The 19,454-nt window shown below is 41.8% G+C and overlaps 1 protein-coding gene across 4 annotated transcripts in view; it reads left to right on the top strand.

Annotated features, from left to right (window-relative positions):
- The window catches only part of DACH2 (dachshund family transcription factor 2), a 310,897-nt gene extending 293,188 nt beyond the window's left edge, over positions 1–17,709 (top strand). Inside the window, exons 10-12 of one of the 4 annotated variants that reach the window (XM_055727704.1) lie at positions 3,207–3,326; positions 6,390–6,455; positions 16,835–17,709. In XM_055727704.1, the coding sequence (XP_055583679.1) occupies positions 3,207–3,326; positions 6,390–6,455; positions 16,835–16,872 (224 nt within the window). In that variant the 3' untranslated portion in view covers positions 16,873–17,709. The other 3 variants (XM_055727702.1, XM_055727701.1, XM_055727700.1) reach the window with 3 other exon arrangements.
- The last annotated feature ends 1,745 nt before the right edge of the window (positions 17,710–19,454 follow it).

Here is a 19,454-nt window from a genome sequence, read left to right as displayed (position 1 = left end):
TGCATCTGAAGGAGAGGAATAGTACTTTATGTGCCAAAAGCTACATCTAGATTACATCCATGAAATCAGAAAGATAAAACTAGATAAGACCGAAAATGTAGGTGCCAAGGACTATCTTCCTGTGCGTTTTGAATTGAAATTAGGTGTGTAGAACAGAGCTGTCTGCAGCACCGAGTCTCAGTAAGAGGCAACAAAGGAGGGCGCTTCTAAGGCAAGTTGTGAAGGGTCAATAAATACTGTGGAAGGTGTTAAATTGCAGGGGGTGTTCAGAAATGTTGCATCACCCCAGCCTACGTGTGGATGAGACTGCTGTATTTCTATAAATTAAACCTGTCTCCCTGCAGGCAGACAGCACACTATGCACCTCCTGAGTTACATTTAAGTCAACAAAAACCTTAAGCCATGCGTAGACTTTGCTGGCTTATGGCTCAAAAGAGAATTTCACCAATAATCAATATCCTCAGAATTGTTTGTCTTTTAGGTCATTGCCACATGCACATCTTAATTATTATAAAAAGTCAGAGGTAGGCTTTTTCACATGGGTTGCTCAATTTTCCAGTGTTCTACAGATCACATTCTGACATTCATAATTCACTAAGTCTCTCAGAGATTTCCCATGTTATAGTATCCTTTTGGTTTTTTTCCCCTGCCTGGAGCATTCACAAATCCAGAACGATCTGTAAAAGTCAGTAAGAACTGAGATGAACAAGTGGTCACAAAAAGTTATGTAAATACTGTGGATTTTCCCAAAATTTTTCCAGATATTTTAGTAAATTTTCTAACAGTATTTTGTGACTTGAAATTCACAGGCATCTTAATATACAGGAGATTCAAATAAATGAGACTGCAAAATAGTGCTTGCATAAATTCAACTTTCATTTTAACAATACTTGTGAGCAATATTTGCCAGAATGTATGCACTAGCAAACTTGACTCTAAACAGATGGTAATTTTAAAAGGGCGTTTATGTTCAAGCTCAAACTCTTTTTAGTCTGTTAGTTTTACCTGCCTTTTGTAGTGCCATCACTTCTCCATTTGTTTGATTCCATAATGAATCCACGGCATTAAGTACTGCTCTGTGGAATTTAACTGTACACGTGAACTGAAGCAGCACAACACAAGAGCATTCTTCAATCCTCTGCACAAGCTGCGATGGGTTGTAGAAATGTAGCGCTTCCCTGTGAGCTGGGCTGGGCTGTGGAAGTGGTCTTTGACCCCTTCCAGAGCATGCTTAAAGTCTTCTCCTGCTGGTTCTGAGAAAGTACGTGGGCATCAGCCTCAGCTCCAACTAATCTTCCTCATGCCAATGAGACGTGCCAGCTGATGGCAGATTTCCTGGAACAAGAGCTGTGCCCGGGAGGAGCGTATTTTCTGGCTGCAGGATACACTCAGCAGAACCGTGGTGACGGGCCTGCAGATATCCTAGCAAGCAGTTTAAACCAGGGAGGGGAAGTGCAGGTCATGCAAAGAAGAGACACAAGAGAGTGTTCTTGCAGCACTGGTGAAAAAAAAGTTTAAGAGCCCATTAAAGGTAGCTTAATAAGGATAATAAGGACAGTCTGTTAGCCGGCAGGAGCACAGGAAGGGTTGTTGTTGGCAGAGGTGGATATTTTAGATGTAGTTCTGGCCCATGTAATGGTAACCTGGGGCTGGTGAAAAATAAGGTTAAATATGGGATTAAGATTCAGGATTTGAAAAAGAAAAGGCTTTTAAAAAGGTGCATTTTATTGGTTGAATTTATATAGGTGAGGGAATACAATCATAGCAATGTCAGCAGTTTTCAGTGAAGATATTGATCATCTGGCTACAATTAATACTATACAATTCTCTAGTTATAGTTTTAACTTTATTTATAGTTGGGTTTAAGACAGAGTAGTCAGAAATACTTTGTTTTCTGCCAAATCTAACGTGCCTGTACCAATGGCCTGTGGATGATCTTTGTCAAGGCACTGTTTCTGCTTTCTGTCTTTAAAAGAGATGAAATGCTGTAAAGTGCATTGAGATCTAATGCAGAGCTGTACAGGAGCACTGTATTATTGCATTGTTAGCTATATTAAACAGCCAGCTACTGAACAGCGTTTTACAGAGTGCTTCAGTTTGTAGGAGAAATTGCTAATGAAGAGAATATACTTGATTCACTTCGGGGTGTTATAAGCTTGTTTTCAACCTGCTTTCTATGTGGGAAGTTTCCTTTTAATTTCTCTCTGACGTTCTCAGCATACACCCAATGCGTTTTTGTTTCGCTGCTTTCTTTGGCTTTACCTCTTCTTTTCTCCCACTAGTGATGAAGTGCTAAAGTACTTATGTTACTCAGTATATACCCCTTCTCTACACATTTGATCTTTCATCTGAGTATGTACTCACTCAACCCATCTTCTCAATAGCCTTACACCTGGCTTCTGTCTTGAGCAGTGGTTCTTGTTATGTCAGTTATTCTGCTTCAAAATTAACCCAGCTGCTGCTCCATTTTTACCAAAAAAATGACCACCTAATTCCATGGGGTTTCACTCTGTACACCATTGGTGCTGGCGTTTCAGATTCTCCAACACTGCACACAGGTAGTTCACCTGGATAAATAAATTTAATTTCCTTTTAATGTTAATAGCCATTACTAAACCAAATCTCTGACACATTCAGAAGACTTCTTCCATCCATGAGGAGTGGTCAGGGAGAGACATAACCAGTGTGTTTGGATTATCCTTCTGGATAAAACTACTGGCAGAGCAGGGTGCAATACAGTTCTCAGCATCAAGGGAAAATATTAGAATGAAGGGTGGGAGATGGATTTAATTTTGAGGATATACATTGCTGCTGTTGCTAGAAATCAGTTTAAGCCAATGGTCTGGTCAACCAAACTGCAGAACTGTAGCTGGAATTTAGTCCAGGCTGGTGAAGTCTTTGTAACATGAACCACGGGGCTGGTGCTGAGACTCTTTAGGTTCTGGTCAGGACACTTAAATCCATGGGGCAGTTCCAGATCTTTAAGAAGATCTAAAGCCCTTTCACACTGTTCATTGTTTCACTACAGGATATGGCTTGGGGTGGGTGGGTTTATTTTTGTTTTTTCTATCAGTTTCAAGCCAGATTTCTGGTTTTTTCTTGAGCTGGAACTGGGCCCTTGAACACTGAACGTAAACTCATTTACTGTCACCATTATATATTAGTTGTGCTTTAACAGCCGTTCTTAAAATATATTTACATTTCAGCAACAATTCAGAAACGCTTGAAGAAAGAAAAAAAGGCAAAGAGAAAATTGCAGGAAGCTTTGGAATTTGAATCAAAGAGAAGAGAACAAGTGGAACAGGCGCTTAAACAGGCCACATCAGGTGACGGTCTCAGGATGTTAAATGGTAATGTCTTAGTTGGCCTTTCACAGTTAGCTTAAAATGATGTTTAATTAAGTGACAAAAAGTAAGATGATACACAAAGCAAATTTCAGAATGAAGAACCACAATCCTTTCCTGAAATAATTAAAAATCTATTTCAGGCCATGTGCTCTGGGTCATGAATTAAAAAAATAAATGTCTGCAACTAGAGAAACAGACAGAGCAGTTTACACAGACATGACAAGAAATGCTGAATATATTACCAGCAAAATCTGTTACGGTGCCAGCTAAGACAATGTGAAATTTGGTTCCTGTAAGGTTCTCTGAACTCTTCTCTCCCAGCAGATTCATTTTTAGAACTGCTGAGCTTCATTTTAAAAGCCGTTTGGCTAAAGTGTGCTCAGCCTCAGGATCCATTAAGTGTGTTAAATATGTATCAGCTTTCAGAGCTGACTAGGCTTTGAATACTTCCCAAATATTCTTGTGAAACAAAAGCAAATCAGTTTAATCTCCTAAACAGGGTGATTATGTTTTGGGTAGCGGGAGGATTTGCCTCTCCTGCTTAAGATGGTTCTGGCCAAAGCTTAGAGCTTCAGTTTGAATCTTTAAGACTGCACCTTGTTGAGTTTTAATTAATTTTTAGGTTCCATAGCTAAGGTTTAGTCTGTGCATCCCTACCCCGAAGTCTCTGCAGAGGCTCACGAATCAGAGTTATACTCCATCTCTGCTGCATTTGTATGTCGGGTAGCCTTTACCACAACTTTGTGCTGCCTGCTTTGGGCACGGCTAGCAACCGAGCCGTAATAGCATAAGGAGCCTGCAAAAACTGCCTGAACTGCTGAGTAAAAATAATGAGTTTAGCTTGTCTTGAGTTCTCAGTTGTGAGGCCTACCCACACTTTTTTAAAGTTAGGGCAAGCCTTGTGTGCGTGAACTGCCATCGCAACACTCTGCAGTGGACTGCGAGTTGTGATTTATCTAGAGCACCTAAGAGATACAAACTCTTTAAGTACGAGAGCAACATCTTTCAGAGGCATTCTCATCTGCTGGGTTTTATAGTCCAGCATATCACTGTAACCAGGAACTGGCTGGCTTTTCTGATGTACTGACAGCAAATAGTGGTGATTCAGGCATGGATATACAGCTGGCAGTTGCACCGTGATAAGGGACAATGACCTAAGAGAGGGCGGGTGGACAGAGCCAGCAAAAACCTCTTCACCGCCTCCCCTGGGTCAGAAAAGCACCCAGGTTGGATCCCAGAGATACAGCCAGCACCTTGAGATGAATGTCAGAAAAACCCTAAATTCCTGATATTCTGTAAGGTCATTCACCCAGATTTTGCCATTGCTGGTAAGCACCTGCCACTCGCATGACAGTTAGGAGTGCTCAGCAGTTCTGGAAGCCACAAATTAAAGGGTACCAACATGCCAGCAATGTGATTAACAGATCTTTACATCTGCTACTGTGGGCCTGGCTGCTAACATTTTGATTTGCAGGCACACTCAGGTAGTCATATATATGTTAGTGCCTGCAAGAAGCTGATATTTACATGCTAATCTGATTGCACATGCAAATCAGGTAGCTCATTAGCATCTTAATCCACAATTTAATTGCAGGTACAATTTTATGACAACAAAATGTGAAGGGCTATTTTGAGTATTTTTAATTTAACTCCGACGGTCTGTCTCATTTAACAGATGCTGTTATTAGTTAGCGATGACTTTGTCATTTTACACATATATACAACATGGACTCTGAAAGGTTTGCAAAGAAAGAGCCTTTTTAGATTGATAGATCAGTGCCCTGAACTTTCCTCCAAAACAGGAATCTGAATAAGGGAAACCCAATGTAACAGCAGTCACTCATAATTTTATAAGAAACAATTGTATACATGAAAATACTTTTTATTTGATGGTATAGATTTATAGGGCTATATAAGCATACATCACATGTATTTCACTTAAACATATATTGCTAAGATATTACTCATACTATTCTTCTGTATATGGACTGCACTTCAGTGGGTTGCCCTACTTTGACAGAGTTCAGTTAGGCTGCAGGGTGACCGTGAAACGGCATCTTTGCAAGAGATGCTGATGCTCGCCCAAAGGGACCTGAGAAAGCAACAGCACAGCTCTTCTCTACTTGAGAAAGTCCAGAACAGAAAATCTTCAGAACTGTACCCACAGCTCCCTTTCAGGTGTGGGCTTTTTTTCCTCACTATAATTTCTGAGTGCTGTATTACAAGGGAAGCAGATGTTTCTCCAGGATTTGAGGTGCCATGGATTCAAATCACATACCCTTCATGCTAATCCTTGTTGGCACGAGGTGGATAATGGCATCTGTTATCATAACACCCTGGGGTGTTTGAGGCCCCGCCCCCACCCCAAAGGACTGTGCATACAGAGGTATTATCAATAGGAAATTAAATAGGTCAAAAGTGCGTATCGTTATGAGACTCTCAACTTGGAAAAAAGACTACAATCCATTTTGGAAAGCTTTTCTCAGAAATCTGGAAATGTTTCACATAATATCACATATGTAATTTTGTTTTGGCTGATAATGCATGCTTACAACATCCTGAGCAGAGTCTTTAAAGTGCAGTTTGCACAGTTCTTATCTGTAACGTGCACTCATACAAACTGATAGGCACGCGCACGCAGACACGTTGACTGGCATTGGCTATATCCTTTATTCTGTACTTCGCAGGTGCAGGGCTAGGAGAGTCACTGTAGCTTAATATTACCACAGTTCCATTTCGACTTTTATTTTTCATGTGTCAGATGTCCTCATTCTCCAAGAGAATTTTACAGACATATTAATATAATGTGTTAGTTATTATCTGGTCATCAGACAAATGTGAAGCACATTAAAAATAATTCACTGTGAGACCAGTATGCACGTTTTGGAAACTATTTACTACTGAAAATTCTATGAAGACCAAATGTTTTATGCAAGACCGTGTAATGTGGAGATCACCCTAGTTTGCTATAAATATTTTTCTAAAGATGCATGAGAGAAGGGCAAAGGGGAATACATTAATCTTCAGTGTCTTGTCTTTCAGATGCTGGAATCCCAGATATGGAAATAGAACACAACGGAACCCAACATGACAGTGCAGCAATGCAAGGTGCAGTATGTACCGCATCCCATCACGTACATGTTTATCATCAGCTGTATTAAAAATCAAGTAAAATGCAGAATAGTTTTCATGCTTTAAAATAAACATAAATCACACAACTTTGTTTTCCTGTTCAATACAGAAAACCTTTGAAAGATCAGTATTTACAACACCAGAAATTAAATTTGTTTTAACAGAGGTGTGGGAAACTCATATTTAGCTATCATGCACTTAGTTCAAAAGTGATTTTACATATGATTCATCTTTTTAAAATATTTTACCACTGATCCTTACCTGCCTGTGAAGATCATAGGTGTTTTCAAAAAAATACATAAACCGTAGGTGGAAAAGGAAAGTCATGGTCACATTATGAGCAGTTACATAGTGCTCCATTTTCCTCATTGTTCAGTGACTGCAAATAGAGAACATCCATGTCTTGCCCGAGTGCTTCCCAAAGAATAATAACTGCATTCTAGCTACAGGCCTGTGAGGTAAGGGCGTTGTGTAATCGCCGGTTAGTGAAGCTGGGATACAGAGATCTCAAGGGTTATTTCCATTACCACTGGAACCCTATTTGAGACACGCAGAAAATCCATAGTCACATGTGATAAAATTTGGTCTGAGCAATTTGCTCTGGCTTTGGAGAAAGTTCGGCTTGGTGGTGTTGGTTTTCTGTTAAACCTGCCTCTTTCTCCCTTCCGTCTGCGCCCTGTTCCTTGCACACCACTCAGTTCTGTGCCTGCTACTGTAGCAGCCTGGAGACAGCTGCCTGTTTCAATGTAACTGCTGCTTCTTAGAGCACTTCCACCCTTTCTACCGAATCGTGTAATGGTAATGTGCAAAAAATAATCTGTGTTGATGTAACTAAAAACAGTCCCCTTCTGTGTAGACAGAAGAAGGGCTGCAGTACAGTTATAGATACAAACATAATTTCTAGCATTTCTCAACTGTTAAAAGCTTGACTTTGCATACCTCTGGTATGCATCTGTCGTCCATCTGTCATCTATACAGGAAAGCTTTCAAATATTTTTACTGCTGTCTCTTTGTGATTTTAGGTTCATATGCTATGTGTTACGAAGGAGAATCACAGCTTTATTGTAATGCATATATATACATATAACATACGTGTGTATATATACGTACACATACGATTAGAGTTGTGCTCTAAATACTGCGTTTGGAAGATCATTACTGCCAGAAATAATCAAACTATTGAATAAGCACTGGGGACACTTGTATTTAAATTTGACAAGCAAAATATTCCTAGTGTTTCTGATCTATTTATGATACCTGCTGAGATGAGTGCTCAGTGCTCTTCCAAGAAGATTCTGAAAGTCAAAGGTGCATCTGGACAGAATCTAGTGAAAAATTGAAGTTAATTTCAATTTTCAATTAATGAAAAAAAGTTGCATTTGGCTTGAATGTGTCTTCCCATCAAACACGGTTATAAATAACTGTGGGTAAAGTGATGCATAGCTGCTTGCAGTGACCGTTTACCCACTAGAAGGAATTAAGAGAGCTTTCTTACACTTCCTGCAGTCTATTGGTATACAAGAAAAACTCGTGATTTTATGATTTTTATTTCAGGTTTGTTTTCAGTCTGAACCCAACTACATTGTTCTTTAGTTTTACCAGGCTTTGGATCATGGAGTTTTTGTTCAGGTTAGAAGCCTGAACAAAGGGAGAGCTGGATATCCACTATGTTTAATACCTCTGAGCTTGGTACCCCTCTGTGAAAGCAGAACACTTGTGCAGTAGATGTAAACCTGTCCTGTACTCCTCAATGGCAAAGCCTCTCTTGTCTTCACTGCAGTAATGAATGACAGCGTACACTGACGTCTGGGACAGTTTTGGTGTGGTAGTCATGTTCATATGTAAACATGTGGTGAGTTGAGCCTGGTTTTCACTGAGCACTCTCAGCTGATAAAAAGGTTTCTGAAGAGCTCTCTGTAGAGCTTGTTTAGATTTCAAAGTGTTTCTGTCCTGTAGCACCATCTCTTTCATTTTTATTTATGCTGATGCTGTAATATCTTTTTATTCTCTCTTGCTTTGATTACAATTTTTGCACTTGACAGCTACTGTTGCACTGCTGCCTTTAACAATTAGCGCACACTCCCTTATTGCACCCTTCATTTGCTGCCTTTGGTTTTTGGCCCTGGAAGGAGGAAGGGTCAGAACATGTTCCCAATACAAAGCTGTTTCCAAGCTTCTCTGTTGCACAGAAGAAAGCTTTAGCATCAATGCAGACCTTTCGTTTCCAGTTGTCAATAGCTCTGCTGGACAGAAATCTATCATTTGTACAATGCCTTTCCTTTGAAATTCAATCAGTTTCACTGCCAGTGTCTCCTTAAGATGGTTTAAAGGAAAATTACCAAAATACTGCACAGCCACCTTTCACAGTGATTAAGTCGTATCATATTTTATACTCATTTCTTAAAGTGATTTTATTAACACAAGCTGTTCATATACTGGGATTCTGATCTGCATTATAAATCTTTTCCATTTAGTTGACTCATTTCTCTATGCTCTGTATATTAATTGAACGGAAATTTTGTGCAGGCGAGACTTAAAACTTTTTTGAACTTCACAGTCTTAATACCTCCATCCTCTGTATGTATCCATCTTCTCATCCAGTATAGCTTGATCTGAGAGAAGCTTTTTAGCTGACAGAATAGAAAAGTAATAGTTGCTGCAGTCGTGAAGCCCCCTGCATAGTTGAGTGGTGCAGGAGAGGGTGATGCATTCACACAGATACCCTTCTGGTCTTGCTCCCATAACTCACTTGTGGGCCAGCAAGATAGTGCATCAACCATTTTATCAACCAATCTCCGTTTCACATAAAATAAACATACTGGGTGTCATTAAGTGCACCTTCAGATCAATGATTTTTGCAAATGACATTCAAGTACCATTCGAGTAGTGCATTTTTGCTGATAAAAGCAAATTAAATTAGCACAACTACAAGTGTGCTGATAAAAACTAAAACCGAACAGCAGCACCATTAGCTAACAAAGTAATATTTTCTCTTTACTGCTTTCTGCCATTTAGTTATTATCCTATTGGAAATCTAATTATAATCCTTTTACTCCCTAGTCAAACTTCACAGTTTTTGCAAGCTTAGCACTGACAAGTGATTTCATTACATTTGATTGCCCGCGCCCAGATTGACTTAACTTCACTCCGAGACCTAAAAGCCCTCTCAGTTTCTCAGATTCCCTGTTTGCACATTACAGCAACAGCTCCTTTAATTAATTAGCATGAACAGCAGTAACATGAACTGCTGAACAGAAAATAACATCATTTTATGATCGCAGGGAGACTTCTCCTTTTGCATGTTTATACCTTAGTTAACTTTTGTATTACTATATTTCATTGTTAGGGGATATTGGAACAATCAGCAAAGCAATGTTATCTTAAAATTTTAAAAAATAGAGGTTACCATAATACTTGTTGATAACAATTTACAAAAAATAAAAGACTCTAAATTTCAAGAAGGAGGCAGCAGCAAGGCAGGCAGAGTTTCCTGAGGTAAAAGTGCAGTTGGAAGGAAATGTGGTTCACGGGGCCTGCAACAGGAGCGGGACCCAGGGTGGCTGCTGCTGCCCTGCCATTTGTGAAACAACCTGGCAGAGATTTAGCACAAAACTCTCAGTAACTCTGAATAACTTCTATCTGTTTGCCTAAGATGAAGGACTGTTGAAGTTTGGAAGACGTTTTGGGTTTTGTTATTTTGAGAACTGGGCTATTTTTTCACTATTCTGATCTAACCAGTCAGTTTTCAAATCCAGCCTATGGTCAAAAAGGCACGAGAGGGACAGGAGAGAGAGAGGTGGTGGTTTTTAGAAGTTTAGCAACTTTGTTAGTGTATCAATTTATACCTCCAAATGCCTCAGTCCACTGAAACCAGGCAGGCTATGGAATTTCAGAGCACTCTACAATTGTGGGAGACAAATTCAGCATCTTGGAAATGCAGTGCTATTGTGTTGGTCTTGCTTTTACTGGAGAAAAAAAAATAATTATGTAGGACTGGATCCCTGTGGTAAGAAACTCTTGAGACTGAGCTAAAGAGAGGCCTGGTGTTTCCCTTTGAGCAAGTTCTTTGCAGTCTTCTTCATTTGAGTCTCTGTCCCTAGTGCCTGCCCTGCTCTGGGTGTTCTGAATTATTAAAACTCTACTAGTTATCTTGTTCTGTGCAATACTGAAATGTTTCTAGAAAAACTCGTGTGAAGTTTGTGTACAATGACCAGACTGTCGTATCCATGTGCACCCTGGCCATGCGCTGCTGGAAGCTGCTCGCGGAGTCACAGGGTGGTGGGGGCTGGACGGAGCCCACCGAGCCCAGCCCGCGGCTGCCCCCGGCCCTCCCAGGGCGCCGCACAGCATGGCCACCGGGCGGGTGGGGACGGCCCCAGCGAAGGAGAACAAAGCTCTTCCTCGTGTCCAGAAGGAGCTTCCCGTGTGGCAGTTTGTGCCCGGTGCCCCTTGTCCTGTCGCTGGGCACCACTGCCGGGAGCCTGGCCCCGTCCCCCTGGCCCCCGCCCTGAAGGCCCCTGGTACCTGTTGGTCAGACCCCCCTCAGCCGCCTCCTCTCCCGGCTGGACAGGCCCAGCTCTCCCAGCCCTCCCTCACCGGGGAGATGCTCCAGCCCCTCATCATCTTCCCAGCCCCGCGCTGGCCCCTCCCAGCAGCTCCCTGGCTCTCCTCAACTGGGGAGCCCAGCACTGGGCCCAGCACCCCAGATGTGCCTCACCAGGGCAGAGCAGAGGGCAGGGTCACCTCCCTCGACCCGCTGGCCACGCTCCTCCCGAGGCACCCAGGGTCCCACTGGCCGCCTGGTCACACTGCTGGCCCATGGGCAACTGGCTGCCCACCAGAGCTCCCAGGCCCCTCTCCGCAGAGCTGCCACAGCCCATACTGGTGCGTGGGGCTGCCCATCCCCCACCCCCCAGGGGCAGGACCCTACACTCACCTTTGTGGAACTTCATGAGGTTCCTCTGCCCAACCCTCCAGCCTGCCCAGGTCTCGCTGACTGGCATTAGCTGCTGACCCGGGGAAGGGCCCTCTTCAGTCGCTAGCCAGGAGGCTGCTGTGCTGGCTGACTGCGTGGCTCACCTGCTGGCCATGCAGATCCAGGGCTTTTAAACTAATGGGATCCCTGGTCTTGGTGTTTTTTCTACTTTTGGTACGCTGTTCTCCCGGCTCGCTCACCCTGTGAGCACATACACATGTGAGGGAGGAAGCTCAGATGTTGTGATTTACTGGAAACAAAAGGTGGGTAAAGGTTTCACCAGGGGGCTGTTGGGTGTGAAGGTCCTTTCTGTTCTTAACAAAGGGCTAAAACATTTATTCAATAATTCAGTGTCAGTAGGCTGGAATATTTCCTAAGCAGGAACCACTACGTTATCTCCCTGTCTGCTCAAACTGACAATAGCAATCCAGCATCTGCATAGTTTGTATTCAGTGAACATATTCTTGTCCTTGGCTATTGTTACTTATTAGAAATCCTATTTTCTGTACAAGTTCGCAGATCTATTAGCACAGATGTGGAAATATTTGACAGAGTCAACTCAGTAGTCCTAATCACAAAATAAATGGGGAAGAGACCCCAGAGGCACCTCGGCGAGTGTGCCGCATGGGAGGGTCCGGCCCAGGGACCGGGGGGGGGGGGGGGGGGGGGGGGGGGGGGGGGGGGGCTGCCCCCCCGCAAGGGGATCCTGGTCAGCTCAGCCACCATCAGACATAGGAGGCTGCATCTCTGCCAGGGTAGAAAAAGAGGCAATATGAAAGAGTGAGAGATTAAAAGCAAGCAAACCAAACCTGGTTCCTACTGCTGCTCTCGGAAGCAGCGTGCACAGTTGACATTCTGCCCTGCGTTCCAGAGGAAAGCGTGCCCTGCTCACAGTGTGCTAGTGTTTTGGTTTCATGGCTCTGTTTGGAAAATAGAGAGAAATGGAAGGGAAAAGTTTTACTGGACAACTAATAAACAGGAAAAGCAATCAGTTTCACTGACTGTTGTCATCTGGCTGAGCAACTGGGCCCAAACCCCCAAGAACTTGCTGCAAGCCAGGTCCAGTTTTCCCGTGGTAGCAAAGGGCTCCTTTCCCGTGGTTTTCATGATTGCTGTGGTCCTTCCCCCTGGCAGGGGTCGGTGTGCAGGCTCCTTCCAGACCAACTCCTGTTTGCTGCGAGGTTTAGGGAAAGAGAGGGGTTTTGAGGGCTGCCATCCACAGCAGAAACCAACTGCTCTCTGATTTGTCTTTTTCTTTCTGCAAAATAAGAGAGTAATTCAAACTAATTAGCCCCCAGCTTTGTAAGTCAGATTTATTGTTATGGCGTTGCATTTTCCATGTGTCACAGCATCCAAAGCTCACCCTGGCTCTGATCTAACTGAAGTGTCGACTCTGTTTACATAGCCTAGGAGGAGTGGAGAGATCAGCTTCTGTCCAGATACTTGCAATATCGTGTAAGACTGATTCAACCCTTCGAGCTGTGCAGAGCCCCTGAGAGCGTGCAGCCTGGCACATGGCTGCCCTCATCCCTCCTGCTGCTCTCCTGTCTGCAGAAACAGCCACATCTCAGCTCTGCCTAACCTTTATTTTAACAGCTCTCCCAGCTCCTCCTTCATCTAAATTGGCAAAGGGGGGATTGTCAGTTTGGTATTTCATCTCTGCCGCTGGTATTCTCTGCAACATGTAGTGCTGGGCTTTATTTTTTAAATTGCCTGAATAATTTACTGTTACTGATACAAGTTTATCCTTGTTCTCTCGTTATGTAGCAGATCCCAAATTTCCTTTCTCCAATGACTTTCTCCTCCAGTTAGGTGTGCTGAAGTTACCTGAACAATGCTGGGCTGTAGTGGTGGGGGTTCATCGCCTCTGGCCCCCTGCAGTGCCTTGCTCCCCGTCCTGGGCTGGGCTTGTGCACCAGCCTTACTGGGCAGCATGCGTTTATGCAAGTCGTGAGGGTCCACGTGGAAATTTTGGTTTAAAGTAGTTTGATGGAAATACAGCTGAATTACTGACTGGAAACAAATGTATTACAAAGCAAGCTGCACAAGGATTCAGAAACTGCAGAGATGCTGAATAGGCTGGGAGTGGGGGGAAGTGAATAAATATGCAGATAGTAATTATTGCTTTTGGATTTGTGCTTTATACACACATTAGAACCTTGAAAGAAAAAGACAAACGATGATATTGTTGCTAAAAGAGAGTGCAAGAGATGAATGTACACCCTGGACTAACAACTCAGGGAAGACAACACCATCCTGAGGGAAAATTACAATTATTAACATACGCTCTGGCTTCCTGAGAAATTGTAGATCTCTGCTTGTCTTATACATTGTGAAGGGGAAAAAAAAATCCTTTCTAAATGTCTTGCTTATTAAGCCAGTCATGCATTTCACTGTAGGTTGTAAAGCAGTATAACATGCACAGGGGGCTCATAAGCATATTTTAGTGTTAGGGAATATCATTTATACAGTTTTTATATTGTCAATATTACCCCTAGAGAATGAGATTAGGCTTTAAAGTACTGTAAATCTACGCTTTTGCTCACCTTTGTATAATTTCATTTTTTAATAGAATGAAGCCCACATAAATGAATATTTGATTAAGGGATAAACCTAATAAAAGAATACATTTATTGCACACAGATTTATTCAAATCTTTGCTATATAATACAGTAAAATGCTATAAAATGGTATGTAGCTTGCAGTCAGCTACACTGAGGAGATTGTGAATATGCTTCAAAAAAAGATGAATTTGACAACATTGCATTGCCTTTTGTTTACAAGTGGTAGCACAGATGCTCCTAACACGTTAATTCCTCATAGGTGGTAGCTGTATGACATTGTTAATGTCATGGAGTTAAGTTTGTTGCACAGCAACAAAAAAGTATTTTGATTTCTGGAGAATAATTGAGAGCTTTATAAAAAAGGAAGTATTTAACTATGCACTTTCTGTTTACTGATCAATAATATCTCCTGGGTAGCTGCACCGTGCTTGAGCTTTGGCATTTACTTTCTCTCTTACAGGTGTTCCAGATACCTCCATTGAACTTCCCTTGAGAAATACAGGGAATAGGAAGGAAAAATTGAAACCTGTTCCGAAGTTTAAGTAGTCAGTCACTCCATCAGCCCGCAGTACCCTCAATGACCACCTCTTCCCTTATTTTGAAAAATAAGTTTTGAAATGCAATAAAAATATGAAGAATTTGAAGAAAAAAAAAAAAAGTGTTACTGATCTGTACTGATCCCATTTTTGATAAATAACTCTTCCCTTGAATGCACGTCTCCGGATTCCTCCCCTTCTCTTTGCAGACAGTCCGTGTCACCAAACGCAGCACCATACATGCGTGCACCTACGTGCTTTATATCTTACTTTACAAGCATCAAACGTATCAGAAGATGCAGCTGATGCCCAGTGGCTATGTAAATAGCGAGTAACGTACCTAATTTCTGCTGACTTGCATTAGTATTACACAGACTAATTCAGCGAGGACCACCTGGACGGCCCGGGCTGTGTAGGTGGTTAGGCCAGGAGATGCCGCGGTGGGTCGGGCTGCGGGGCCCGGGCCCCCACGGAGGGTCGGCGTGCGGGCGTGGGGTGCCGGGCAGGCAGGGCTCGGGCTGCTCCTGTGCAGGAGGCAGAGCTGGTGCGTTGCCGGCTGGCGAGAACGCGCTGTGGCAGGATTCGGCCGTTTGGGCTGGCAGTGGAGGCTGTGCATGTTCAAAGGTGGTCGTGCCAACCTGCGAGGCTGTCAGTGGTGCCCTTAGAAGGACAGCTTTCGTGTAAGCTGGATCGCGTGCAGCCTGCCGTGGGAAGGAGTCATGTGCAACTTCCTAATAATCGGGAGAAAAGGGGAAAATACCCGACAAACAAACCCCACAGTGTTCAGTATTTGCATTTCTGCTTACCTCCTCCCCGGGCTTTATTATTTGCCCCACTAAATTTAAGACAATTTTAATCAGCCAAAGGGCTGAAACTAATTTAGCCACTTCTTTGGAGGTTCCCATGCTCCCAAGCGTTCCTCCAGAGTTGTTATGTCCCTGGCTCTTCCGATCTGTATTCTTGTTTACATCCAAAATACATATTAAATCATCTCTGTTTGGAGAGTCTGAGCCTCCTTAAAACCATGAAACATTCAATTACTAATTAGCTGTTTCCTGTTCCTAATGAAGTGAACATGTCGGATTTGGATTAAAATTCAGCTACTGCTCTCCTCTGTTTATGGTTCCAGATGTTTTTGTTTTATCTAGGAGGTTACTTTGACAGCTACTGCTAAATGATAAATCACTCATATTATAGCTGAAATGCATTTTGAAATTGAAATGTGGCAAACTTTGAGATTGCTCCAAGGATTAGTGTCAGTTAGCAGGTCAATACTTGTTCTTCCCTTACGAGTGTTCGGTATTGGCATATGTAAAACAGTAATGGGATAGATGTCAACATTATACAAAATGCTTCTCAATATTATGATTTTGCTATCATCTTCAAGATCAGTACTTGCGGGTTTTGCTGGGTGGATTCATGATTCATTGTATAATGAACAAGAATATGGATTCTTGTTAGCTTTAGTTTCCATGGGCATTTTAATATTTATTTTTCTCTGGGCTTCAAGTTGCTTAATGTGAAAAATCACAGTTGATAGGTACTATAACTAGGAATATTGTTATGAAGGAAATAAGTGGCTTTCTGCTTGTTTCCCTAAATAAAGAAAAATAATTTGAAAAGAAATGTGGCAGTTTCTGAATGAAAGAACAGTTTTCCAAGAACAGATATTGATTTATTCTATTACATTTTATAATGCAATGCAATTTTGTTTTAACACACTGTTCCCTAGAAGGTTTTTGTGCATGTAATGATGTTACGTTGTAAAGCTGATGCCGTGTTACTTGGTCTGTCTTACGGAGGCAAGCAGTGCAACACAGGCTGCCTTCTGAAAAACAAGAAGGAAAATGAGTGCTCAATTAAAAAGCAAATGCCATAAAGGCAGAACATCCGAATCAAAGTATTTATAGCCTGTACTTGGCAGATGCTGGCTGGCAAGTGCCAGCACAAACGGGGCTGGTGGGGTTTTAGTCCCACTGGGCGCGCACACCTGCACCCTGGGCTAGGAGGTGCTCAGTGCGCCGGGAGCGGGTCACTGCGCTGCGGAACAGGCACCTCGGGGGCTCCACGGGGCGCTGGCAGCTGGTGCCCCTTCCTCCTGGGTAAAACGTGCTCACCTGACGGATGGCTAGGTTGTGTCACGTACAGATCCCGTAATTTGTCTTGAGGGAAAAAAAAAAAAAGTCCACTAACAAATAGGGAAACCCACCTAAGTTTCAGTTAACTATAATATGTGTAATTGACCTCTTTTTTCTTCTTTTTTTTTCCACCCCCCTCCAGAAAACAGAACATACATCAAACCTACTATTATGTACTGAAGGAAACACCTATTGTTGAAAAATGTATAATGACCACTATTTGAAGACTATATAGTTCATGAAAAACGTCCCTTCCAACCTTTGATGCCTTCAGTACTGTGTGAAGAACAGGATTTGTAGCATGAAACTTGAAGGACAATTTCAAGCAATTTACTGTTGCTGCATCGAAAACTGCCGTATTAAGAAATATTGAGACTTTTTACAAGCTTACCATACCAAACCAAGCCTGCTGCAACAGATCATTTTTAGGTCCCCGGAGATAGAAAGGAGTTTTAGTATTTTTAAGCACATACAGGAATTATTCCCCCTTCCCCCCAAAAAAAGAACTTTTTTTTTTTTTTTTCTAAGGAGCTAGCTATTACTGTATAGCAATGGCACAATGATTTTAAGCCACAAAGGTCCTCACTGGCTGTACATCAAACAAGTCCAGTTTGTCACTGAAACTGTTCAACATGGAGCTGTTTCGATTGTGTTTATAAATTAAGCTTTGTTTACTGAAGCAGATACTCGATATATATTACGTTTTAAAAAGAAATGTGTGTACATTTTTTAAAAGAATGATGTAAAAATTGTCCTTTCATTAGATGACCAATTCAAAAGTGTGAGCTAAACCCTAATAGCTGACGTAATATGAGGATTATAATTGATGCTTTTTTTTATGCTCAGTTCAGCTTGGCTTTTGGTCTTTTAAGATGAAAAAATGAATATGCAGTAGAGTGTTAGATAATGGAAACTTTTAAGTATGGTTTCTCTGTTGTACCATATTAAGTTAAAGTACACATTCTTTGTTAAAAATGTTCTTGCTAAAAATACAGTATTAAAATTTTTTTTGTTTGACTTTGGAAATCTTTTAAGGTTTGTTCTTTTTTGACTGTGAATTCCCATAGTTACTGTACTAATGCAAAACAATATTTTGCACTATTAAAAATACTTGAAGAAATTACTTAATAAAGAGGGTGGGTTGGTATTAAACATTTTCCTAATTATTGTATGTTCCAAATCCTGAACTTTGCAACTGAAACATTCCTTTCACAAAATATGTGACTGAAGGCTGGTTTGAGTCAAGTGGAATTAAGTAATGACCTGTTCACTTTCATTCATGGGTCAAAGGCACAATGCTTATTTACGTATAAACTCATGTTTATATATGCGTACTTATGTTTATGCACATGTACCCTGACTTAAATTGCTGTCTCTTAAAAAAGCCCTTTAAATAGATCTATGGGGAACATATTTCCTATGATTATGTATACTGCTATCTACATCTATGCATACAGCATTCAAAAATTTATTTTTGTCACTAGATTTTATTTTTTTTCTGGTTAACAGATTCCTGCAAACTTTCAGAGTGTAGCTTCACATTATGCTATGTAATAGAGCAGAGTAGAATCATCTGATTTCTTTATTCCTAAAAGAGATCTTTGAGTTTAAGCAGGTATTGGTTCAAGAAAACATATTGGTTTCTGTCTTCCAGGTGTTCAAACTAATTATCAGAATAGTCTTGCATTGTGCAAACATGGCTTATTCCATATTGTTTTTATAGCAGGCATTCTAATAACTGCATTAATCATGCTGCCATTGATCAAATAATCAAAATTTGAATGACACAAGGAAACAGGAGTGTTAGGAATTGTGAGTCCTCCCACACTCCTAATAAAAGCTCTGTTGCGAGTAAAACACTGCAGCACCTGAATTCTACCTTTGACTACTTACTAATTTTAGTTAGTGTTCCATCAGGATTCTCTGAAATGAAGGTTGGACCTTATGTCTGAATCTTAATTTGTGAAAAGGAGTTGAAATGGTCCTGAGATACTGCAGCGTTTCTGACTGACCAGGCTCCGTGTCGCTCCTGTGAACCGCAGATTTTGAAGAGCTCTTTTCTTCGCTGGGTTTCCCAGTACTGTGCATTTTAGAAAGACTTACAGTAACTACAGTAACTAAATATCTCGGTGTTTGAAATGGTAGCATGTTTGCATTTTTTCTTTAGTCTCCCTAAAGGCTGTTTTAGTTTGGGGTTTTGGGGTTTTTTTTCCCCTTCAATGGCTGATCTACATTTCTTAAGACCGCATTGATACTGGGTTGATGAGCACATCATTGATTTCTAATTTGCCCTTCCTAGAATAGTTTTAAATGTCAAAGTACTGGCAAATGAGATTTAGGGAACTGACGAACTTCAGAGGCTGAAGCTGTTGTTAAGTCCTTGCTAGGGAGCTCCTGATAAATATTGACAAACCAAGACACTGAGGTTTTTGTGTGTCAGCTCAACCTAACGAGCACGCTTGTGACTAACACTTGCTGTTGAGACACATTAAAGCCAGAACAAGCAACAGGTTTGCCCAGTTGTATGCGAATAGTTCATCTAAAGGTGCAGGTTTCAATTTTAATTTTTATTTATTTTAATTATTTCATTTTACTGCCTATCATCGTCTCAGTACTGTTCCAGATGACGCGCTCCTGCGCAGGGGCCTGGCTGTGTTCCACTGACCAAACGCCTGCACGCGGCAGCTCCCGACGGAGGCAGCGTGGCGGTGGGATGGTGGGCGCGCACTGAGGGGCAGCCACAGCGCTGCGGCACCGGCGCT

Source organism: Falco cherrug, chromosome 15 (genome assembly GCF_023634085.1).
Source record: "Falco cherrug isolate bFalChe1 chromosome 15, bFalChe1.pri, whole genome shotgun sequence".
Lineage (NCBI taxonomy): Eukaryota > Metazoa > Chordata > Aves > Falconiformes > Falconidae > Falco > Falco cherrug.
Note: the sequence above shows the minus strand (reverse complement) of the source record. Positions and strands in the feature narration are given on the sequence as shown.